This window comes from Carcharodon carcharias, chromosome 4 (assembly GCF_017639515.1).
Source record: "Carcharodon carcharias isolate sCarCar2 chromosome 4, sCarCar2.pri, whole genome shotgun sequence".
Taxonomy (NCBI): Eukaryota; Metazoa; Chordata; class Chondrichthyes; order Lamniformes; family Lamnidae; genus Carcharodon; species Carcharodon carcharias.
The window spans coordinates 52,871,500-52,897,723 of NC_054470.1; the positions used below are offsets into that span (position 1 = coordinate 52,871,500).

Genomic DNA, 26,224 nt, shown 5'->3' on the forward strand with positions numbered 1-26,224 from the left:
GGATTACTACATCACATCCTGCCAATGTGGTAGTGATTGACAGCAATTTAAGATATGTGCTTTTAAAGCTCCATGTACCTCATACAACAATACCAGGATCTTTCTAAAACTGCCAAACAGAAAACGGTTCTGTTTGGAGGGAACCTTGCTTGTTTCCTCTTTACATGGATTCCCAGTGTGTACAAATAGAAAAACACAGGCTGACTCAACCCCACTGCAATTAGCTTTTTACTTACCCTTTGCTTCTTAGCTGTTCATCCCCATGGCAATGTCAGGTCACATGGGCATTTCTTAGAACCTACTGATATCATAATCAGGAAACCAATTAAACCTCTTTCAGAATTCTACCCTCCCCTTACCCCTGTCAACTTTAGCCTTAAAGGGCATTGCAAAAATTAAAATACAGGCTTTTCCCAGCACACAGTCATCACAGAAGTTAAGATATAGACCAGCCAAGATAACATTGATTGGTGGAACAGTCTCAATCGGCTGAATTGCCTCCTCCTGTTTCAATGTTCTAGTATTAACTTGAATTGAGAAATTGAAACAATAAAACAAAGAATTATTGAAGTCTCCTTCACAGTTTTACAAACATTCTTTGTCCTCAACACAACTGTCCCATATAGTATTGTGGCTCCTGTAAAAATGCAATACTCTACCAGATATGTTCTACAAAGTTATAAAGCTCCGTATTGTTGCTCTAGATTGGAGCATGCTACAATGTTCATTTTATATTACACAGTATGAATTGACTTGAAATAACACCTTAAAACATACTATCTAAAAATAACAATGCCTCATTTTTGTCGAAGATTGGGCTTCTATAATTCTGTCAGTGCGTACAGGGTTAAAAATCAATTTCTCTCACCGAAATCATGCCCCAGCTTAACTTAATGCAACTGTTGCAAAATTATTCTGTTTGTTTCAGACCCATTTCTGAAAGAAGGATTAAGCTGTTTAGTTCAAATACAAGTTGATTGATATCTTTTGTTTTAATTCAAAAATGTTATTTAAATCTACCTGGGTAACCATGTCCATGTGACTCCTGACACCAATGACAAACTTCAAATGCAAGAGGTTTTTGGAAAAGGAAGAGTGCAATCTGGAGAACCAGTAAAGGACAAGCTGTACCAAATGTATTCTATAGCCACCCTCAAACCCACATCTACATAGAGAGGTCTATGTACCTCACTTTGTCAGAGAAATAGTGCTTGTGCTAAAAAGAATGGTGTGCCAGGGGGTCCAATGACACAAATATGATACGGAATGTCTGGTTACTTATAACGTTGAATATATCTTTGGAAAATGTCCAATCATGATTTGTCATGCTTTCAATGACACTACATGAATGGCGGCAGTTTAGGTTGGACAACAGCCAGTAAAGCAAGAAAATAAAAAAAATATATCAGTGTTGGTGCTCTCGGAGCATTACCACTTCAAGAATTACCACTTTCAAGAGAAGGGGTGAAGGCATAGAATTGGACTTGGCTGCACCCTCAAAGTTGTCACCAGCCATTATATACAGGCATTATCATGACTACTGTAATGGCCTTGAGGAACTTTCTTCATGGGTTTCACATCAGCAGAAAGGCAGATGCAGAACTGTGCCAACTACTGGCATGAAATTGATAAATAGCATGCAGCCAGTCGTTGTGGCTTCTTATTTGCCATCTCCTCCTTCTAGATATATTGCAATGTCGATCTAAGGGAAAGGTTCCCTGGTTTGGCAAAGGAGACCAATCACAAAATCTTCTCATGCAACATTAAGACTATTTAAGCAACTGTCAAATGAGAACTGGTGTTGGGCCACACCATCGGGTTTCTTTTCATTTTATTTTTGCCCATCACTTGTCACTGCCTCCGCTTTAAGCTTGGCAATTGTTGCCAAAGGGCTACAATGCCTTTTGAGCCTTTTCCCCCAATCTGGCACTTCCCTTTAATTTACAATTCACTGACACAGAACTTTCCGCTTCTATTGTGCTCCTTGCAAATATCCAATTCTGTACTTGTAGCTGTGAATAATTATCCAAATGTTATGGCCCAGAAGGATTGACTCCTATTAGCACATCACCATTCTGGCGAGATTGGCCCATATGTTTCTTAGATTGTTGATTTTGCAATACTAAATCATGGCTGGATTCCTTAATACAATGTCCACTGACCCCAAATAATCTGCCTGTTCAATTTACTTGATTGCGGTTACGTTTTTGCACTGTTGCTCAAAAATAGAAGGAGTTTCATTTGGGTTTTCAATCATCATGATGATAGAGGTGTCAACATATGATTTTTGAAGAGAATAGGAGTTACTGATTGAAATATTTTTAAATAACATACATGCCTAAAGATCCATTTAGATTCTCCCCTTAGAAGTATTGTCATAACCTAAATGCCATCTCCCCAACACTTATATTGACAGTAGCCCAGTTGCCACACGTAGGGAGTTAATGCTGTGAGTTGAGTTTTGAGTTTGATGGTGGAATTGTGACTGGATTTATATTAATTGTTTACACTTACCTTCCAGAGTTCCCTGTGGATTATGCAGGTCTTTTAACAGACAGACACATTTTATTGTATTTCTCTGATGGCCTTGCCTATGATAATAATGTCAATCTAGCATCAAAGCTTTGTTTAGCAGTGGTGTTGCAAAAGTAGGTCCTGCATCACATTTTAATTTCATCTGATAGAAATGGCTCTTTAAAACTTGGAAGTATATATTTTTTAAGTGCCAGGTGAATATTTTCTAATGTCTCAAAGGGATGATTTAAATCTAACCCACCTCGCAGGTTAATTGCAGAATTGGCAGCAATGCTGGTTTTATACCTGCCTGACGGTTCTCTCAATTGTGAATGATCAAGTGCAATAATGGGTGGGTGTAAATTAAGTGTCGGCCTGAGCTTGTGTGTTTCCCACCTGGCAATTTGTTAAAATTGCATCAAATATGTTGAACCAATAAATAGCTAAGAAGTCCACATTAAGCAGTTCTCAGGTTTCATCACTTGTCTGTACTAATTTATCTGGTCTTAAGCAGCAGAACAGGATGGATGCTACAATTGCCCCCAGACTCAATCATACTGTATAGTCAAAACAAGTTCTTGGCTATAATAGCTTCTGTGTGTTTATTGGTATGAGGACCAAATGCCAGGGATTTTGAACTATAGTCTCAGCATAAGATTTCTATTCAAAAAGTGAGACTAGTTTTCCTTTGGATTCTATGAAAGAGCTCTGGGTCCTCTTTACATAAAAAAATACAGAAGAAAAGAGCTTAGTAAAAAAAAGACCAGCATATCAAACAAATGTAGTTAACCTGAACAGATGGTAAGTATTAATACAAGAAAGTATTCGAATTAGGAGCCAAAATATTAGGCTATCTTGTATACTTGAGTTAAATATTATGGGCGCAAAATACATCACAGCTTCTTTCAATGTAATTCCACAGTGTTCAGTAAAATTCATTAAAAATTAAAATGATATATCAATGAGCTACCTGGAAAGTTTTTGATGTAACATGTAAATTTTGGTGAAATAGTCACAAGGGATTCAACTTGATAGCAAAGTACTTTGTGGTAGGATCTCTAACAGTAACTGAATATCAATGATAAATGTCAAGGCGAGCTGATTAGATTCATTCTTGTTGGAGATGGTCATTGCCTGGCACTTGTATGGCACATATGTTAATTGCCACTTATCAGCCCAAGCCTGAATGTTGTCCAGGCTTTTCTGCATATTGGCATGGACTACTTCTGTATCTGAGGAGTTGTGAATGGGACTGAACATTAAGCAATCATCAGAGGACATCCAAACATCTTGCCTTATGTTGGAGGGAAAGTCATAGGTGAAGGAGTTGAAGATGGTTGGGTATAGAACACTACCCTGAGGAACTCCTGCAGCAATGTCTTAGGACTGAGATGATTGACTTCCTAAAATCACAACCATTTTCTTTTGTGCTAGGTATGACTCCAACAAGTAGAGGTATTCCCTGCACCCCCGCAACCCCACCCCCCCACCCCTCCCCAACAGATTCCAAGTAACATCAATTTTGCCAGACCTCTTTGGTGCCACACTTGTTCAAATGGTACCTTGATGTAAGGACTCCAATGCACATTATATACAAGATGCACTGCATCAACTCACCAAGGCTCCTTCTGCAGCACCCTCTATCACCTAGAAGGACAAGGGCAGTAGATGCCTGGGAACACCACCACCTGCAAGTTCCCCTCCAAGCCACACATCATCCTGACCTCGAAATATATTGCCATTTCTTCACTGTCGCTGAATCAAAATCCTGAAGCTCCCCTCCCAGTAGCACTGTGTGTGTACCTGGACCAGATGGATTGAAGTGGTTCAAGAAAGTGGTTCACCACCACCTTCTCAAGGGCAATTAAGGACGAGCAACAAAACACCACATTCCATGACAATTTTTTTTAAGTTGGGCATGAATGGAGATGGTTATATAATGATAATACACTGAGGGATTAATAACTGACATCAGCAACATAACTCTTGAAAAACTAACTACACTTGGGCCAGGATATTGACATCGGTGAGCTGGGGGGCATGGTCCACTCGCCATCGTGTAAAATGGATGAAGTCGGGCGGAACTCCAGGCGTCACCCCGCATCATTTCAATTTTCAGGCCAGTAGGGGCGCAGCTGAATCAGCTGTGTGCCCGCCGGCCTGTCAATGGCCTATTGAGGCCATTGAAAAACTAATTCAACTAGTTAATGGACCTGCCTGTCCTACCTTAAGGTTGGTGGGCAGGCTGGGAGCCCTGGCGGGCTTCAGAAAAAACATGAAAACTCATCCATGGGCGGGATGAGGTTTCATGTAGGTTTTTAAAAATTTAATAAAAGTTTGAATAAAAGTGAAGGACATGTCCCAACTCATGTGATAGTGTCACATGAGGGAACATATCAGGAAAATTTTATTTTTGTGCATTGACCATTTTTGAATTTGGCGCTGATCTAAGTGCTGCCTCAGGGAGATGAGTGTGCTCTTCTGTGCGCATGTGTACACATGCATGAAAGAGCGCACTCCTGGCTTAGGGAATCCCCCCCCCCTCACCCGCACAGGGAGCGCATAGCACTTCCAGGAGGATGTCAAGCTGGGCGGGCCTTAATTGGCTCACCATGTAAAATGGCGGTGCACCGCCGATTGGGGGTACCAATCGGAGGTGCGCCTGCACACGCCCACTCCTGCACTTCCCTCCCCGATGGAGTGAATATTCTTCTCTTGATTATGAAATATTGTAGCAAGCTTATATCTAACTTAGTAAATAGTTTGCAAAACCCCAGAAATTATGAGAAGGCTTAAAACAAAATAACTGTTATTTTTAACAGCTCTTACAGTCCATTATTTTATGGAATGGATTACTCTTCTTGAAAAGATCCTGCCAAAATATCAGCTACATGTTCCTTAGGCATTGGGCGGTATCTTCTGCCCTCTCTAGTGACATATTTGGAGGAAGGGAGGCCATTTAGTCAGGTGGAAGGGGGGGCACTCCGTCACCTTCCCACCTCCACGCCGATCAAATCAGGGGTGGGAAGGTCCATGGTTGACCTTCCTGCCCCACCACCAGTTGAGGCCCTTATGTGAACAATAAATGACCACTTGAGGGCATCATCCCCACAGCTGCCAGTATTAACCCAGGTTCAGGTGGGCCTGTTGCCATCCGGCACGCACAACAAGTAACACCATGCAGGCTGCTTACCATCTCCCAGTGGCTAGTCCCCCCTTCAAAGGCACCCAGTGGCTGATTTAGGGATCTGACATTGGGCAATGGGGGTGGGCCTGCTGAGATACACACCCTCCCCTTGCTACAACCCTCCTACACCTTTCTAGCCTGCGACCCCCACCCAAGGAAGCACCTCCCACCATTATTTAGCTGTTGCCTGGGTTGCTTTGTAATCAAGGGCCTCCATTGGATGTCTTTCCAATACCTCCACTGTGGCACTGCTGAAAAAAAGAATGGACAGTCTCTGATTGGTCAGCAGCTCTTGGCAGGCAGACCCCCTTAACCCCCAGGGCCCTGATTCTGGGGAAAGAACCTGCCACTGGTCTCTCCACTGCCTGATTGGATTGTGGTTGGCAAGCCTTCCCCAAAGAAGGCAACGCAAGTCTCCTACCAGCTCTCCAAGCAAGACTCCTGCTACCTTCACAAAATTTTGCGATATGTCACAGAAAATGATTAAAATACCCCAGCTCAGCACACATAAAAAATCATTTCCAAGGGCTGGATTTTCCTGTTGTGGGTGGGAATTGGGAAGCAAGCTCAATTCTGGGTTGCGAGCCCACCCCTGAAGCTAGCGTGCCATTAAGCATGATTTTCATTAGATCAAGGTATTAAATGATCCTAGAAGATGATATTTTTTATTCATTCATGGGATGTGGGTGTAGCTGGCTAGGCCAGCATTTATTGCCCATCCCTAATTGTCGTTGAGAAGGTGGTGGTGAGCTGCCTTCTTGAACCACTGCAGTCCCCGTGGTGTAGGTACACCCACACTGCTGTTAGGAAGGGAGGTTAAGGGTAGAATTTAGCCCTTGTTGGGCGGGCTCGGCGGAGGTGGGCAAAGGCGGTCGGGAAGTAGACCACCGCTCGCGATTGAGGCCGGAAGGTGATTTCATGCTGGCTGGCCAATTAAGGCCCACCCAGCATGAAATGTGAGCGGCAGTATTCAGCCTCGGTGCGGGTGGGGGGAGGAGGGCGAGCACGAAGTTTGTGCATGCGTGCTTGAGAATCTCCCTGAGACACAGAGGTGCCTCAGTGAGATGAAAAGTTTTGTAAAAGAATAATAAAGATTAGAAAATGTAACTCTGTCATGTTATAAGTGAAGCTTGAAAAGTTTAATTTGATGTTGGAAGCCTCATCCCACTCTTGGGGGAGGTTTCCAAAAAAGTGTAAAAGCCTCTTGGCCTTTTCGCCTGCCCGCCAACTGTAAGGTTGGATGGGGAGCAAAAAATTTAAGGTAATTTATCTTTTAATATGCCTTTTAATTTCCGGCGCGCATGCTGCCAACTCTGGCGTGTGCCCGCCTACTGAAATACCCAATTAGTGAAGCATCAACTTGGCTTTCCTCCCTGCAGTCCACTACTCCCATCCTTGGGAAAACTAGCAGAGTTGGGCCAGCATGCAGGCCTTTGACTCCATTTTTTTGTGTTGTCCTGCCTCTGTTCCATTCCAATTTGGGAGAGGAAAATTGGGTCCCTACTCTTTCTTCAATAAATGTTTGTTAAAATACATGTTTATATATGTGTAAACAACAGTTGTAAAAGGGAAGAGAATCCAGTAAAATGCCCAAAAAGAGAATTGGCAAAATGATTTATTTACAATAAAGGAATTGGTGAAAGAAGAAATGCTTGCATGCAAAAACATATCTGGCTAGTAGTTTACAGTTCTATGAAAATAACTCAATACACCAGTGAGTGGTTAATGGCCTGACTAAATTATTTATTTTGTGCTTATCAAGCTACAATTTAATCTACCCAGAAGTCAGTTATCAATATACCCAGGATCTTTTTGTCCTATTATTTCAACAAAAGTCATTCAATCACATTTTCACCATATTCAATAACAGTTCATTAGAACAGTAAAAGCATGATTGGCTGTACTCAGTCAGGAGACATAATTTCCTTTCTAATGTGTACAAATCAAATTTGGAAATACACAAATCATTTTAAACATAGCATCGTGTCACTGAGTCAATTTTCAATGTAACTAACAATGAAGTCTGGCTATTACGGTTGCTTTCTATAACTAAACAGTGAGATTGGTCAAACAATTGGGGGTAGAAATTCACCTTGGGTGGTTGCGTGAACAGGCGCTATCGCTTTGACTACCTGTTAATGCCTCTGTCATATTTTCACCTCCATTGAATTAAACGGAACTGAATAACTTGCCAGGTATATAACAGGTGTATGATGCGACATGACCATATTAAACAGGTGTCCAAGAAAGCTTTGTATGCTTTGTTTTTTTTTCATAATGACAATATCCCTTTAAAATCTATTTTCTCCCTGATCCAAGCCATCGATGTTTCTCTAACACGGGGAAACTGCTTTTCAAAAAAATAAGTAAAATCTGGTTCTGATTTTACACAAAAAGCATAGTATAAAACAAGGCAGTTGCTCAGGTATGCTAGATCGCATGCCACCTCATGGGAAATGAAATTAAAATTACTGAATGACAGATCTTAAATTGTGCTTTCTGAAGTAAAATAGTTTCTGGCAGGTATTCTTACTGACTGCTGCCAGCAGGACATCTGGAGAGGATTTCTCCCCTCTGTTTAACTTTTTTCTTCCCCATCCTTCCAGCAAATGTCATTCAAAAATTTCTGAAGATCATACTTCTATCATACCTGTTAAGAGTTTGATATACCAGATGCCTCATGGGATACATGCCAATGGCTCAGCAATGCTTCTTCTCTGACATGGCTAAACTTCCCCAGATGTTAGAAAACAGCATGTTTTTGTTTTCAGTTTCCAGTAGTGGAGATGTTACCATTCGTCATGTTTATTTGAAATGATAGCACGCCATACTGTCAATTTAATCAGAGGAAACTTCACTTTGTCTCTTCATGTGATTCAAAGACATTGGTATTAGCAAGAGAACTTCTGTTTTTTTTTTGGTTTAAATCTGGAAGAAAATGTTTCAATCAGGCATGGGACTAAGAGTTACCCTGATCCACCTATATGAAATCTCATTGACAATGTAAATCAAATTCAGACTGTGAAATGCTGTTTCCTGGAACCGCATTTTATTGGTTACCTTACTCGATAGCCACTTACAAAAGCCTCATATTTCAATGAAGAGGGTAACACAATATAAAAAAAACTGAGAGATGGATATAATTCTATCCATATGGACAAAAATTAGATTGCATTCAGATTTACTAAACATGGTTCTCATGACTGGTAAAATGTCATTAGAGGAATTCAGTTCTAATTCAAATCATGAGCAAATGTTGCTTCTGGCTGTGCAATGTTACTAGTTCCAGATATATTAGGAATAACTGAAGAACTAAACTATGACAGGACATTTAAGAAGAATTTTTGTGTTATTCTACTTTTATGTCAGTTTCATCTACCAAAGGATGAGTTGGTGGCACTGTGGGTATAATGTTGTCCTTTGCCATCTGATGTCTGGGTTTCCTTTCAAATAAAGATCAATGAGATGAAATTTTTCTCTTGCGACAGTAAAGGTGTAAAAGGAAATACATTTGAGGATTCTCCACCCCAAATTCTTTTACCTTTGCCCACAAAACTAAGCTGTCTCAAATGCTCCAAGCCTCCTTAGAGGCTGTGAGGTTAGATATTTTAGAAAATCATTCTGAAGGTGTGAACTTCAAGAGTAGGGCTAGCATTTATTGTTCCTAACTAGTTACTTAGAAAAGTGATGGTGCGTCTTTTTTTGAATCACTGCAGTCCATGTGGCAAAGGTGCTCCCACAGTACTGTCTTGTCGGAAGTTCCAGGCTTTTGAACAAACAATAATGAAGAAATTGCAATATTTGTCCAAATCAGGATGGTATATGACTTTGAGGAGAGTTTAGAGGTGGTGGTGGTCTCATGCTTGGATTTTGTTGCAGATTTGGGAAATACTATCAGCAGTATGTTGCTGTTGTGTGTCCTGTAGATAGTACACACTGCAGCCATGGCACACCAGAGGTGGAGGGGGTGGATATTCAGGCTAGTAGACAAGATGCAATCAAGCAGATAGTTTTAGCCTGGTTGGTGTTAAGACGCTTGGGTATTGTTGCAACAGCACCCATCCAAGCAAGTGGAGAGAATCCCACCACTCTCCTAACTTGTGCCTTTATAAATTGTGGCGATGCTTTGGGGTGCCATGAGGTGAGCCATTTGCTTCAGAACACCCGATCACAACCAACCATGCTATTTATACATTGACCTGTAACTTCTGAGCTTCCAGGAGCCATGACTGAGAGGGTACCCCAAAAATGTGCTGGGGAACTCCTCCCAACCCCGGAAGTCCCCAGGTAAGAAGTGCCCAGAAATTGCCCAGGAAGTTCAAACTTCTGTTGGATAATTGCCCTGGAATTGGAACGTTCTGAAAGTATGATTCAAATCACAAACTTTGGATGGTTATGACTGTCTTACAGTAATACATACCCAGGAAAAGTTAGAAAAACTAAAACCACTTCTAACTCCTAGGTAACTATAGTACTGACCCCGCCCCACAGGACTTCTTTCTCAAAACCCCCATGGGACCCCCCCAACACCTTACTCCCCCGCTCCCCCCAAACGGCTTCTGAAAGTGGCTGGACCTTTAAACTTAGCTGCTTTATGGCAGGTAATGCTGTTAAAAAAGGGGGCAAGGCTGCCTTACCTCCGACTCTCCAGCCCTCAACTGAAGGCCTCAGGGGCGTGCTGCCACATACAGTTCTCTCCAGGCCTGAGTTGAAAAGTCAGGTGAGAACTTCTGCATAATTCCTACTGACTTCAGCCTTACTTAAACAGTTTTTTGCTGTACTCGGTTGAATGTTGCCTTGCTGTCAAGGCAGTTCCTCTCACTTCACTTTGAAATTCATCCATATTTGGATTAAGGCTACTGAAGTTTGGAGCACAGTGGTCCTGACAAAACCCAATCTGAGCATTGATGAGCAAGTTACAGGTAAGTAAATGCCTCTCGGTAGCATTGTTGATTACTCTTTCCATAAATTATCATGTTGGACCATGCTTTTCCAAGGCTATTGTGATAGGACATTTTTAGGTATCACAAGGGTAGTTGTATATTTCACTTTATTTATTCTCTACATGGTTTTAGGGTATGATATTATCAGGTTAATATAAAGACAGATGATCTATGAAATCATGCTGCACTAAATCTGAAATGCTGATGTCACAGAATACAAGATTTTTCCGTCCTTTCTTTAATACAGCTGACCAATACATTAAGAGCAATGCATGTGCCCAGCTGACATCTTAGTTCTTGTAATATAAACTTCAAAGTAAATTCTCCATTCCTATTCTGGAATAATTTTAAATAAACATTTGGATTATGCAACCATTGATAGTTTCAGAAAATATTTGTGGCATTTTCCATCCTTTACTACTCAAAGAGAAATGAAAACAACCTGTGAGCTGAATTGACTGCTTTGCCAACAATCCTCAGGAAATGCGCAACACAGGGCTGGGTTTTAAGGGGTGCTGTTTGAGAAGCCTGAGAGGGGAATGGTAAGTGCTTGGGAGGAGGTGCCTCCAGAGGACCCATGGGTCCTGCCCAACACCGACCCACGCAGCTAAAGTTGCCAGGCTACCCTGTGGTGTAGGCCTCCCCCTGCCCTGGGTAAAATAGTGGCAGCAGCGGGATGAGGCCCTTAACTGTCCATTAATTGGCCATGTACTTAAGGACCTCAATAGGCCCGGGGCGGATGGGCCTCCAGGTGCCTCTACCATATTCTATAAAAAATTGAGACAGGGCGGGGGAGGGCAGGTAGGTGGGCAGGCCGCCCCACTTTCAAACCTGTCACTAGGGGAATGTAAAATCCAGCCCACAGTGGTACACCTCACCCTCTCTATGATGGCTTGTATGGTGAACATAGAAGATATTAAATTCTTGCTGGGTGAATCTATCTGAGATTGAGGGCTGGATTTTGGCAGAGGAGGTCGGATGTGGGAAATGGGTTCATTTTTAGTTGTGAATCCACCCTGATGGGAAGAAGAGAAGGCTTCTGATTTTGGTGGAGGAGAGGGGTTAATTGGTGAGGAGTGGGGGATGGTGGCCAATTAATGGCCAGGTTGGGGGCAGGGAGAGTGGAGGTGGGTCACCAGGAAAATGGGCCATATTCTGGCCTGACTTGGCAGCCATTGCTTTGTCTGCCATCTGTGCATGGTTTAAAAAAATGAAAGCATCCAAATTGGCCAGGACAAATGGAGAGCTGGAACCTGGGATAGGACAAGGAAATGTTAGTGCTATTAAAATTTCATTGTTGTGGAATAAGTTTGCTTCAAAACTTCCACTTCTTTAAATTAAATAAGAAATTTTCCACACTGCTGACCATTTTCCTGACAGGCTGGTGCTGTTCAGCCTTACAAAGCTCCCAACAGCTGTCTACCCATGCAAACTTCAGACCTTAGAAAGGGAGCTCTAAAGAAGTTGCACTCAATTAACAACACTGGCAACTTCACTTTCCCACTCTCCCGTCACTCTACTCTTCCCCTCAAGAAAATTGACAGGATCAGGAATGGAGGTGGGATGACGCATGATGTCAGCGCCATTTTGTTGACCACCTCCATTCCAACCCAATCCTAGCAACGAATATCCGGCCTCTAAAATGCGATTGTAATCTACAGCACACACAGGAGTGTCATCTTTATAATCTACTGTTCACATCATATAGAAGTGGCAACAGAACCATGAACACATGAACACATGGGACACATGAAAAATAATGTAGCACAATAATTTCACTGCAACCATTTCAAAATTTGTGTGTCTACTTAGTTCCTGTCTACAATTAACATTTGCGTCCAGCCTTTAACACTTTAATTTTACTTACTAACTTGACTCGTACAAGAAATAGGATTCACATTACAGAGCTGTTGCAACAGTGATGACCAAACCTCAGTGACAGACTTCAAACTATTAGGTGTGGTCACCTAAGGACCACAAATCATATTCAGAACTTCTTATCACAGTTCCTCTGTATACTTTTTCAGAACTGAAAAATCTAGCAAATACAACAATTTTTAATTCTCAATTGTTAAGTTTGAAAATTTGGTGATTTTTTTTCCTCTGAAACACCTACTGAACCATTCCCGACAAAAACTCTGTATTCTAACACTGTTTTCAAAGTTGCACCAAGTCTTGTACCTTTTCTGTACTGATGATCTTTTTCAGTGGTCCACACTGTTTATTGAATCTTTCTTTCAATGGCTTCTAACTGATTTATCAAAATGATTTCTAATTCACTTGAGTGGATTCAAATCAATGTGATGCATATCCTGATAAATAACATAATACCAGTATTTTTAGTTCTTTGATAATGATAAAACAATGGTTTAAATGGTAAAGCATCTGTCAATGTAAGGGCCATTGTGCTTTTAGCATATTTCTTGTGTTTAAAAAGTAATCTTGCATTTAAGGGGCATTATGCAGTACATCATTCCATTGGGAGTGTACTTCAGGAAACTGTAGACATGAAATCTGTGATTTTCTATTTGCTAACATGTGCTCCTTATGAGTTCCTTGCTGGGAGTGTTGACTCACAGATCATTCCCGAATGCAAACGACATATTTCAGACATTTCCTGTGTCATGAATCAATTTTGGTCAAGAGGGCTACAGCAGCCAACACCTTACACCAAATCCTTTCTTGGATCTGTTGCTTTGATTTACATAACATAATTCTGGTGATAACTTTCTCTCTGATTTTTCTGTTCCCTCCTTCCCTTTCTATGGGGAAATGCCATAGCTTCCATTCAGCGTCTCGCTACGAAGAGGTTAAAATATGGGATTCAATGATGTGACTGCTAAAAAATCCAGATCCCATCACTGCATGATTATGATTGTTAATGGAGCGCCTCTGCCTATCCTGCTTACCCTTTAAACTTAAAAACAAAGATTTTGTGCAATTTTTCCCTTTATGTCCTTATCATATAAATAATGTTTACTGTCATTAGTAACTAGGCGACTGCATGATTTTATGAAACAGTATTAGAGATAATAAAACTGAACGTTCAGGTTTGGCATCATACTTGTAACCACTGCTGCACAAAATAAATCCTTTGGAATGTTAATCCATAATAAATACATTGATGTTGTTTTCTTTGCATCAGAGTTATGTTATATTTGAGATACACATAAAAATCACTTAAGCTGTGGCACTCCATTATATTTGATAAACAAAACATAAATTACTGTATTTTGAAAGTATTTTTTGCAGTAATCAAGATGGCAACCAAAACTGGATATGATGATCATAATTAATCAGCCCTCAGTGCCTTAATGCCTAATGTCAATAAAATTGTTGATTTGTAAACAAATAAAGAGTAGTATACTGAACTTTGCTTTGTCACCTACCGTACACTTGTTTGGCTTTTCTCCTGAATGCACCCTCATGTGGATCAACAGTTTGTAGCGAGCATTAAATGGCTTGTATCTGCGTGGACAACCAGCCCAGAAGCAAGTAAAGTCCTCTCCTTTACGCTGATCTATGTGCGCCTTTTCAATATGTCGCACAAGCTCCTCCTGTTCGTCATACATTGCACTGCAGTCTATCCAGCGGCAACAGTGCTTTCCGTTAACTCTTGATGGCTCACCGTCCTCATCCAGCTGTGTCCCTTGTGGTGATGGCTGCCCATGTGGATGGGAATGGGTCATGAGATGCTGGTGGGCATGGTAAGGTGGTGGAGGGCCCTGGGGCAGTGTAGGAATTTCCATGCCTGAAGAGAATTCATCCAGTTGATCATTTTTAAATACATCATACTGCTGATTACCAATCACTGAGATACCCTGTTGAACAACCATGTTGTTCATCACCATGGGGTGCACAGAAGATTGCTCCAGCTGTTGCATCCTCTGGTACACTCCATTACTGGCTTCAAGGTCAGTGAGTGTAAAGAGATTACGCTCTTTACCTGCTGTATTGTAGGCCTGAGGGATGCAACTACCTCTGACTCCTAGGAAATGTCCACACACTTCAGGCTGAGGGGAAACATCAGCCGGAGACCCCCTAGACCCATTGATGTATGCGACTAATGATGTTGGAGATGTGCGGATAATGAGGTCGATTCCAACTCCGTCTGAAAAAGGTGAGGTGGAAAGACCTCTTTTTCTTGATCGAGCAGAGTTAGATCGGGCAGAATTACGAGAGCTGTTCTCATTCCCAAACAAGTAGGACGGCAAAGAGTTTGAGGTGCTGTTATTTGACATGGCAGTTCCAGGTGGTATACTCAGCACATCCCCTAGTTCACTGCCATTCTGAGAACCTTGGTTCGATGGGAGGGATGGAAGGATTGGGTAACCATGAGGCCACTCTTGCTTCACATTCAACGTTGACTGGCTTTCTATAAGGCTTAGTGCAGTTGAGCCCAGTGATCCACCTGAAGTAATGGATCTAAAAGGTAAAAATAAAAATAACATGACAATGAAAAAAAAAATCAACGTTGTCTCAACTTTTTCCTCACAGGTGGCAAAACATCAGCTGTCACAAGAAATATCTGTTTCTGTGGAAAATTATGCTTTGAAGTTTCCTTAATCTAACCTAATTACACAATTTCCTTTCAGTGGGAAGGAGCCTAATTGTTGGAGACTGGAAGTTTAAGTTTCATGAAACAAAGCCTATTTAATTTGAAGCAATCAGAACGAGCTTAACTGTTTTATTATGTGCCATCCTTTGGATTGGCACAGGGACAGAACACAATTAATAAAACTTCAAGATTTATTCATACTGAAGATAGATTTTGACAATCTAAATTTTCAAAGAATTACCTTATTACAGGAGAAATATACAGTGGCATTTAAAAAAAAAACACTTGAATCGGTTCCTTTACAAAGAAAGCCATCTAAGTAGCAAAATGCAATCGCACTCAAAAACAGGCACGGGTATTGTGATGCACCATTAACCAGCAACTCTTTCCTTCCGATGCAGGCAATATGCAAACTTCATGCTGCCCATTTATTTCAACGATTGTAGTGTGCAACCAACGCTAAGCACACAGTGCAGGCATAAGAAGCAAGCATGAGTTTAAGCTAGTCTGCACTCCTTAAAACCAGGCTGCACCTCCTAAAGGAGAGGTGTATTTTGTCTGGAGAAGACGTTGAAAGTTATTCTAGCAGCCAGTTTGATCAGGGAAAGACATTGGAATGGCACTTCAAGACAAAGTGTGAGCTCCAAGTTTCACTAACAGCACTATAGGCCTTGTTGCAGGGGGTGGAGAGGAGGAGAGATGTCCTCCAACTGCAGGGGCCAGGAGGCTCTCTGGACAAACAGAACACAGAGTGAGACCAGATGGCTATGCAGATCAATGCTAGAAGTGTTGCCCAAGTAACCTGGATGCAGTGCTGAAAGTAATTTAATTATCTCACACAAATGGTCAAGGTCAGTGAGTGCATCTTCAAATGCCATATCCTACCAATTGCACCACTAACTTCACACACTCCTCAATGCTCCACACCCTCATCATTCTCCCACCAACAATCTCTATCAATTACATTCAAAGCTTCACCTCACACTCACACACTTTGCACTGCTGCAAGCCTCACACCCACATCTCACAGCTTGCACGCACTGCCAGCAATTCAACCATGACAGTAACAGCACCCAGAAACATTGCACCAGACTCACTGACACACTTGCCTCTCTCTTGCAGGACAAGGTAATGCATAACCATAGTCAGCAGCAGTGAGCCAATGGGGACAGTTACGGATATCTACCTTCCCCCTATGGAGGAGACCATACACTGAAACAACCATGACTGAGGTCTTGGCTAACAGCGGGTTAAAGCACCAAAAATTACTTTAAGCTCCTACCTAATCATCCTTCTTACATCCCACTTCCCCCTCATCCCTTAATTTCTTCTGATTTACAAACTGCAGATGAAACAAGCATTGTTCTTGCACTCCCCTGTCCCCTTCCCTCACATCAACTCTACCCTGTGCTTTTCTTCTTTAAGGTGCCTAAGGATTGTAACTTGGTCAGGCAGTGGTGCAGAAGCATGATGTGCAAGAGGAAGAAACGACTGCTAATGATGAAACGCCATTACTCCATCTCACACTTGTAGACACCCATTCAGACATGTGCTGCATGTCCTTTAGAGGGGGGCTTAGAGGAGGAAGCTGTATGTGGTGTGTCACAAAATACAGGTGGTCTGCAGCCAGGGCAGGGGATAAGGGCAGCACAGGTGCCAGCTTGCCAGAGGGTGATGAGGACATTGATGGGTGGCATATAGCAAAAGGCTAATGGGTAAGCCCGCAGAAATGCTTGGTGCATTGGTAGGCCTGCCTTTGGTCACTATCATGGAGAATGGAAGAATCCAGTATGACTTTACATACAGCTTTGCACAAAGCTTGGAGTCCATCATTTTCAGTGTGGCTTTGGAGGCAAACTTCATCAGCACATTTTCAGGCCTAACCATGATGACCAATGTCTCAGTTTCCATTGCAGAAGCCACCCAATGTCTGCTCACGCCAGGGGAAGCTCAGACTGAACACATGCAAGCTCAGCCTGTTGCCATGCAAATTCAGACTGCTGCCACATGGCTGCTGTTATTAATGGTCAGTGTCTCACAGAATTCCAATAATCTGTCCACGAACACCTTACTAGGATTGCTGAGGTACTGCCCCAGAGGAGTGGCAGTGTCTCTGTGTACACAAAACTACTGCCGTCTCTCAACCTGGCACCATGGGGAAGCCAACTATCCTGGGGAAGCTGCATGCACACTCCATCTGCTTCTCTCTGGAAAAACAGAAGACAATGTATTCCTTCTATTTGCATACAGTGTATCAGTTACTCCCTTATACAACTGAGGATGACAAACTGGGTAATGTTGGATGTTCCACACTGGAAAGAGAACATAGGAAGTCAACTTCGTGATACTGTTCTTGGCTATGCTGAGGCTGTCGACCTGTCTGTAACAGGTGGTGAATTTCAGTGAGCACTAACATAGTGACAAGGAGGCATCTACTGCACCATTCCTTACTGAATTTGTGGTAGAGGATCTGCTACCTCTATGCCTTGCATAGATATCATCTCCTGCTGAGTCCTTCTCCTCCTCCCTCTTCAAATAGCTTGTCCTCCTCTCTGTCACCTCTGCTCATTCTCTCTGTTATGCTGCAGGCTAAGGGAATGGAAACTCAAGAAAATGTGTTTGGGAGCAAATAATCTAAGCAGAACTCGAAGTCAGAACCAAGGCATTCACCATGTGCCACACCACTTCCCTTTGGATTTCCCCAACTTTACATGACAATACAATGACCAAACACTTATACTAACTCAGCAGCAATCAATAAAAATTAATCAGCCACTAATTGGAGAATGGTTGATGATCTCTTTAATTAGCAGTGTTCTGGGGACCATCCTGCTGGGGAAGCATATTCAGCTATCCAAGGTTAAGAGAGGTATCAACTTGAACGTTGTGATTGAAAATATCACCACTAAAGTTAAACCAATTTTACATGCTGATTGACATCATAGTCTGCCTACTCTGCATGCTTTCAGCACACATCCCTAGCGCCAGTACTACTGATCTACCCAAGTAGTGTCTGCCACGGCCCACACCAGAGGTGTGTGCACATGCTGTAGATGTCATTTTGGAAGACAAGTGGCACCCATAGTGCCCAAAATATGGTCACTACAGAGCCAAATTTTGCAGCCCATGACAATAGCACACCAGTGAAACCTGGCAGGGGATAAGGCTTCAGAGAGACCTGCAGGCAGAAGGCCATAGCCTTTCAAGTAAAGTACCTTAGGCCTTTTAAAGGAGCATTCTGTAGTTTCTTCATTTGGCTTCCCCTGGCACTAATGCTTTTGTGAGCCTTGTTGTTGGATGAGATTGTTTATTTATTTAAATTGCTTCAAACAGTTTGGCACCAGGCAGCCTCCAAGCCGATGATTGTCTGAATCAACAAAGGAACCTGTGGACATATGCCAATCAGGTTAGGTTTTGCAGTGGTGTCTTTGAGCTCCTGCCAACATTGGCACCCCAATATCCAGTAACATTCTGGCATACCCTAATGGGCCAAATCTTGCTCCAGGGGGGCATCTTGCAGGATATACTGTTGATCTTTTCCCTGTGCCCTTCAACTCAAAATATTTTGCCCCTTAATTTGCTGGGAATGAGAGCTGATAATGACATGATGAGAGTGACAGATCCAATTGGACATCTCCTTAAGCAATGAGTTTTAGGATTCAGAAAGAAATGGAGGGTGAATTAGAGTCAAATCAGTTACAGAAAGAGAAATCATGAGTGGAAAAGAAAGATTGGACTAAGAGCAGGAGAAAGAAAAATAAGATACTGAAAAGAAAATGAAGAAAATAAATTAGGTACATCATAGCCACAGTTCCTGTCTTAAATGCTCTGACAAAGGCTGAAATTTATAGGACTGACATGGTTAGATTAAACATGCTTGGGATTGGACTGAGAGAACCCTGATATAGGCTTTCATGCACATTTTATGCAGGCCAGTGATATGTTCACCCACAGGTCCCTGGAAATCCTGGAGGTGGCTCAAGAAGAGCAAGAGTAGGCACAAATAAGCCTGTTGTCTGCCGAAGTAGTACAACACCTTTTCCATCTAGTTGCCTCAGATGACAAAAGAGGTATATGGGTCATGGATGCTCAAAGTATAGCCCTTAATTATAATGGATAGAGATAATTAAAAGTAATAATCCCATGGTGTTCACTGCAAAGGGTTATTCACAGCGGATAACCAAATCAATGTAGGCATTAAAGCTTAATTCAAAGCTTAATTTATGTAGCCCAAGTATGATAACTGCTAGGTGACAGCTGAGAATATGACCTCTGACAATTCATTCAACTATTGTTTGTGGGACCTTGCTGTGTCTATTTTCTGCTGCATTTACCTGAAAAACTAGACTGAGTAAACTTCAAAAGTAATTAATTTGGTGCATTCTAATAAAATGCTACATAAATGCAGCATCTTTCTTTTTTACTTGATTTAATTGGATCTTTGCCCTTTAACAATTAGCTCAGTTGCTTTTATCCTCACTGTTCGAAAATGTAACTTGTTGCTAAATTGTCGAAAAAGGCAGTAACGTCCAGTTTGCCAGGTTCTGCATGGCTTTATCCAATAGCAGTACTTCTTCATATACAGAAGTGCAGAAGTGCGAAAATGATACCATCATTCAAAAATGCTGGAAATACGCAGCAGGTCAGGCAGCATATGGAGAAGAACAGATTTAACTTTTCAAGTCGAGATGACCTTTCATCAAACTGTTCATCATCATATTGCTGTTACGAGAGTTTGCTGTGAGCAAATTGGCTATTGCATATTCTACATTACAACAGTGACTACACATCAACAGTGACTACACTTCAAAACTACTTAGCTGTAAAGTTCTTTGGGATGTACTGTGGTGAAGAAGGGTGCTACATAAATGCAAGTCTTTTTTTCTTATGGGGGCTTGGTGGCCATCGTACCCAAGATCCAACAATATCCACCTATATGCAGGAATTGTGACTTCCAATCTTGAGTAGGAATCAAGAACAATTTCCCATTCCCTAGGCAGTGGCACTGAGGTCAACTGAAATGTCTCTATGAGGCTGATATAAATTAATTCATACCGACCAATGATTGAACCTGGAATTCTTTTGGTCTTAACCAACTAAGCCATCAAGAAAGTGTTTACTTGGTAAGCATATAATTCTGAATCAATTAAAGTGGGTAAAAAAACTAATATCTTTCCAAATGAGTTTAAATCCGAGTCAACTAAAATTGAATTGAATTTTATTTTTTGCCCAGAATTTAAGATGAACATCACTGCAGAATGAAAGCACATTAAATCAAGTAATATCTTGTATTTTTTTAAAAATAGACACATAGTTCACATAGTTACTAGAGCAAACTTTGGTTTTAGAAGCTATATTTGCTGCACTTCAGAAATACTTTGAAAGATCTTTTAACCTTTTAATTTTACTAAATGTAATATATCTTAAAATTCTAATTTTAAAATTTGTTTTGCAAGTTGTGAATGTACTAATTATAACATTAGTTGTTTCTGATGCGTGTTCAAACGTGAATTTGATGAGTAACAAGTCCAGAGTCATCTTTGATATTAAGCCAAAACAGTGTGGCCTGAATTTCACAGGATGGAAGGGCTCTGTCCATAGCCAAAACGGTGCTTGAGCCTCAAATCCAGAAGTCCCACCCTGTATCTGGCACCCACTATTTTTGTCAGGGGTGGGGGTGTTGGGGGAATGCGAGCAGAATGTGTTTCACAGATCCGTCATTCACGGAAGCAGCAGCACATTTAAAATGCAACTGACTTTACTCAGGAGTAATTTTCATCACTCAGGCTTTTGAATCATGACTTGTGGTGTTTACGAATTTGAGGAAAATCTCTAATCCTACCGGAGTTCTTTAGAGAGATCAGGTACCCTTTTGGGATTTTTAGGAGTAGGCATGAATGAGCATTAAAGGATGGATAAGGTCTGTGGAACTATCGAGATTCCAAGTCATTTAAAATCCCTGCTCTTTAAATTTTGAAAAAAAGCCTGCCCTGTCTCTCAATTGAAAAAAAAATAGTGCTTGTAATTTCAACAGGTCTTTGTTGTTATGAGCCTGAGGGCTATCATTATAGTATCAGAACTGCTTGACTGTTTCCACAACCTATCTTTATCACAATGGGATCCCTGTAATTCAGAGTTTTATTGTCAGCTCCAAGTGGTTGTAAAGGGATAAACTGTCTATGATGTGGGGCTATGTATACAAATGTTTATTTTTATGAAAGATTAAACACTTGAAGGGATTTAAATTTATTGCGTGGGCTTTTATCAAAGAAAATGTTTTTTTTAATATAGTGAAGTCTGTAATAGATGCTTATAACTTTTTTATTTCCTCTCAGCATGGTTCCTGAATCAGCCTGTGGAGGATACTGGATGAGTTGGCTTGGAGGCTGTAAGGGCAAAGTGTGGTGGTTTGGGGAGCATAGGTTGGCATGAGTTGGCACTAAGTTGGCATGGGGCTATAAAAGGTCATGGTGATGAGTGAGGGGCATGGGTTGGCATGGAGGGCATGAGGGACCATGAGGGTGTGTGCAAGGCATGAGGTGGTATGAGTTGCCATGGATGGGGCATGGGGGGTGCGTAGGGGTGAGGGGGTGTGAAGATGAGGCCCCTTACTGTTGTTATTATAACTGGGATAAAGTTACAGAGCACTGAGGCCTGCCTCAGCACTCAGCAGACCCTATGTTTGCCTCTGCACTGTTTCCAGAGGCAGCGGGCCCAACTCCAGTTAGCACCAGCAGCCCCCCCCCAACACTTAGCTGTTTGGAGAAGTTCTCCCGACTCAGGTTTGGGGAGTCAGGAAATTTCCCAACTCTGTACTCCCAGCAGAAGGGAAAATTTGGGCCTAAATGTGCATAATGTAATAATGTAATGTGGCCATGGCAGAGGAGGATATGGAAAAACAAGAAAGTAAACAAAGTAAGTACATCATTTATCATTATCACCTAATTCTACCCCCACTATATTTTACGTCACGTAAAATTTAAAAGCTTTTTCAGTAGATTGGTGGTGACAACAACACATCATTAAGTAAATTTTATTACTGACCAGAAGTACTCTGGGTGTACAGAAAATTATCTTCTTTTCATTAGTCCATGAGCCACAACCATTAAAGGGGTGTGGATGTCAGCATGTTCTTCAATGTTAATGGACAGAAAATCTTGTCCAGATTGCTGACCTCCACAGCTGAATTTCCATTATATATCTATGATGCTTCGGTCCAAAAAATCAACCTCTACATGTTTTCAAGTGCTGTTACCCTAGAAATAGCTTTTTATTTGAATATCAAGAACATTGTTCCATTACAGCAAAAACGTAACTAATGAGGTGATTTACACATAGTCCCAGCATGGTTTCCATCACAGTGTAACTAAAATTAATATAACATATTTACAGCATGGCAAAGAAATTGATGTTCTGCACAATGTCTTCTGATCTAATGAGAATGCAGTGGACAACTAGTAGCTTGTTGGAAATTTTTACATCAGCACATGTCTGCATGTACAAATATATATGTGTGCACTCACACACATAAATATACAAGTTTTGCAGAATTTCAATTGGGGAAAAATGTGGAGAACATGTCAAAATGATAGATTTTCAAGTGCATTACCAATAGCCAAAGAATAAAGTTTACAAATGACACAGAATAATATGTTCATAGGTTGGCCTTGAGCATGTTTGTATATTACCAAATCATCTTACCTTAGACATTTTTGAAATTCCTTTATAGATTAGTTAGGTCAGTAAAAAAATTGTAATTAGCCATTCAAGTGTCGAAGAGACAACTTGAAACAATATCCTTGCTTTGTTTCTCTGCCATCATGTGACTTCAAGGTACATAAATTTTGATTTTTCTCCCCCCCTAAAGATAACCATTTGCTTTCATTCTGTCAATGGATAACTGAAAGAAATCAACTAAACTTGAAGGTTCTTTCCTGAGGGTCACTTTACGATCAAACAGTGAACTTTTATAAATTACAATAGAATTTCAGTTTGAAAGAACAGTGGGTACATTCTAAGACATTATTTTATTGTTATGGTTTCTCTTTTGGGCTGAGGCGCGTTGGTATCTCCAGGCTGAGGTCGTGGATTGGAAAGCTCCAGAAGTCCACTTTTCAAATTTGTTACTATTGGCTCTCTTACACATAGGAACTTTGTGAGGGTGTCCACTAGAGGCAAATGTCAATGGCCAGCTGATATTCATCTTCCTCATGACTTTTTCTCATGGGGGATCCAGGATCTGCCCATACTGACACAATTGTGGATGAAAATATTTAATTAAGATGACCAAGCCCTGACTCTGGGTAGTCTGGGGGGTAGGGAGGGTGGAAGGTCGGGGTGGGTGCTGGGGTGGGTGGGGGGGAAATCAGCAGTGGTGCAAGAGATCTCTTCTGCCTTATTTATGCTGGAGCTGTGTCTTTTTGGGCCTGTAAAGCTTACATAAGCATGGTGTTAATAAAATATTCAATTATTCCAAAACCCAGAAAATAGAATTGATATTCCATTTTTGAATACTAAGAAAATATTGTGTTGTATAATATTTAACCTTCTGTGTGCTTTATACATTGCAGACCACTGATATGCTCTGGTATCTAATGCTGCCTTTAACATGAACTGATATTAGGACCAGTTTCAAGGTGTCCCCAAGAGGAAATGGGAAGAGGGCGTGCTTGCAGACATATTGCACATGCTTGCAGACACAAGCATTCACATATCTTTAATATAAGAGCGCAATGATACAGTGGCACCTTCTCTGTTCTCAAAACCCATATTTTCAGCAGCACTGAGAATACCCTTAGGGCCTATGCAGAACCCACCCATATTGCTGAAAGGGGGCAAGCAGCAAGAAGATGGAACAAGGAAAGATAAGTGAACATATCTTTTGCAGATATCTTTGTGGCTGGAGGCCATATGGCTGATGTTTTTGGACAGCAGTTAGAAGGCCCCACAGGGAGCAGGCAATATTATGGCAGATGTATCAGGCATTCAGCAATGGTTGGATTTCCACCCTTCCTCCTGGCACAAGGGGCAAATGTATGCTCAGTATGCTGAATATGCTGAACCCATAAATTCAGGTGGGGTCAGGTGGAGTTCACATATACCCAGGTAGCTTGAGGAAAGTTGAGGTGAGGAAAATTGGCTCCATTATCTTCAGAATTAACATCAGGCTGCAATGACCATTTAAGAGAACTAGTCAACTTCTTGTTTCACTTAATCACGCACAAATTATTAGAATTTGCTGGAGCTAGAGACAGCAGAGTGTAATATAACATGAAGGTTTTTTTAACAAAAGAATGAAAATGTCATTATTCATGAAGGCCTTGAAATTTACATTGTTGAACTCCAGTATATTGTTCTGCTTATTTAAAATATGTATTTGCAACAAAACTATGAAAAAAAAACTTTTAGATTCACAAAGGCACATTGAGTTGGATTTTTCTCCACTACTTCAATCTCCGCCTGAAAATGTGTGGGAGAGTGTTGTTGTATTCCCAGGTTTACTTAACACAAACTCACCAATCTCACACAGGGCTGGTAAACTAAACATAGGGCAGGATCTTTAGGTTGGCAAGCGGGGGGGGGTGGGGCCTGCTCGCCGACGCGTAAAATGATGCAGGATGACATTCGGCAGAACTCCCGATGTCACCCTTGCGTCATCTTCATTTTCAGGTTGGCAGGGGCGCAGCTGAATCAGCTGTGGGCCCGCCGACCTGTCAAAGGCCTATTGAGGCCATTTAAAAAGTCATTAACATAATTAATGGACCTGCCCGTCCAACCTAAGGGTGGCGGGCAGGCCGGGAGCCCTGGCAGGCCGCAGAAAAAGCATGAAGCCTCATCCATGGTTGGGATGAGGTTTCATGAGGGTTTTTAAAAATTTAATAAATGTTTGAGTTAAAGTGACGGATAGTATCACATGAGGGGACATGTCAGGGAAATTTTTTTCAACATTTACCTTCAAAGTTTTAATTCTGAGCAGATCTCCCTGAGGCTGCAAAAGAACGCACTCCTGGCTGAGGGAATCCCCCTCCCCCCCCGGCCCACAGGGAGTGCATAGTGCTTCCTGGTGGATGTCACGTTGGGTGGGTCTTAATTGGCCTGCCCACTTAAAATGGCGGCACGGCTCTGATTGGGGACGCTGATCGGAGCGGCGTCGATTGGAGGCGCGCAAGCCCGCACCCACTCCTGCGCTTCTCCCCCGATGGGGGGAAAATTCTTCCCATGGGTTCAGTTTATTTGAAGATGTAGTAAAGAATTGCTCAGCAAACAGATTTACTATAAGCATGCAGCAACTATTGTTAATGTTAGAGTACAGCTGCAACTGCTTCACACCACATACTGCTTACAAAACTGAAAAATACTCTGAACAATGTCTGCTGGTCACATGGTTTACATCCTGGCTATTTGCTTGTTAGCATATTCTCTCTTAAAGCGATGTCATAACAAGTGGTGGTGAAAAATAATAGCCCAAGCTTAGGTTTCCTTACTCTTGCCTGGAGCCCTGACAGCCACCCTTTTCCCCACCTAACATATATAAATGCAGTTAGAGAATTTGCATCTGACCTCCCTCTTGGCCCAGCCACCTGGATGATATCTCTTCTGTTAGTACCTCTTACCACCTACAGGCAGGTGTTAGATAGTGACATAAGGGCCTAGTAAAGAATTCCTTGCTCTCAGATTTGGACGTAAAGCATTCATTATTGTAGACCTCTTCCTTCTTCAGGACTCTTTTAACATCCCTCATCAGCTGGTACAACAGTGGCATACTCACTCCATTTCTCTTTGGCTCTTGTGGATTTGCTCTAGGTGGTGGGAATCCCATTAGGAACTAACCCAAAATAGCCAATAGCCCATGACCAAGAAACATGGATCAGAGTTGCAGTGGAGTCAGAGGGTCAGGCAGAAGTCCCATGCCTCTGTTACTCCATGAGGAAAATTCATTCCATTATTATTACAATTGCCATAAATTAAATATCTAAAGTTTACATCCAACAGGACTATTATTCAACTCAGCAAGGAAGTGGT

General features: G+C 41.6%; 1 protein-coding gene across 1 annotated transcript in view; it reads right to left on the reverse strand.

Moving 5' to 3' along the window:
- Positions 1-26,224, reverse strand: part of glis3 (GLIS family zinc finger 3) — a 675,575-nt gene that overhangs the window by 474,139 nt on the left and 175,212 nt on the right. The window contains exon 3 of the mRNA XM_041185484.1: positions 14,034-15,069. Coding sequence (XP_041041418.1) covers positions 14,034-15,069 — 1,036 coding nt within the window. The remainder of the gene's footprint in view (positions 1-14,033; positions 15,070-26,224) is intronic.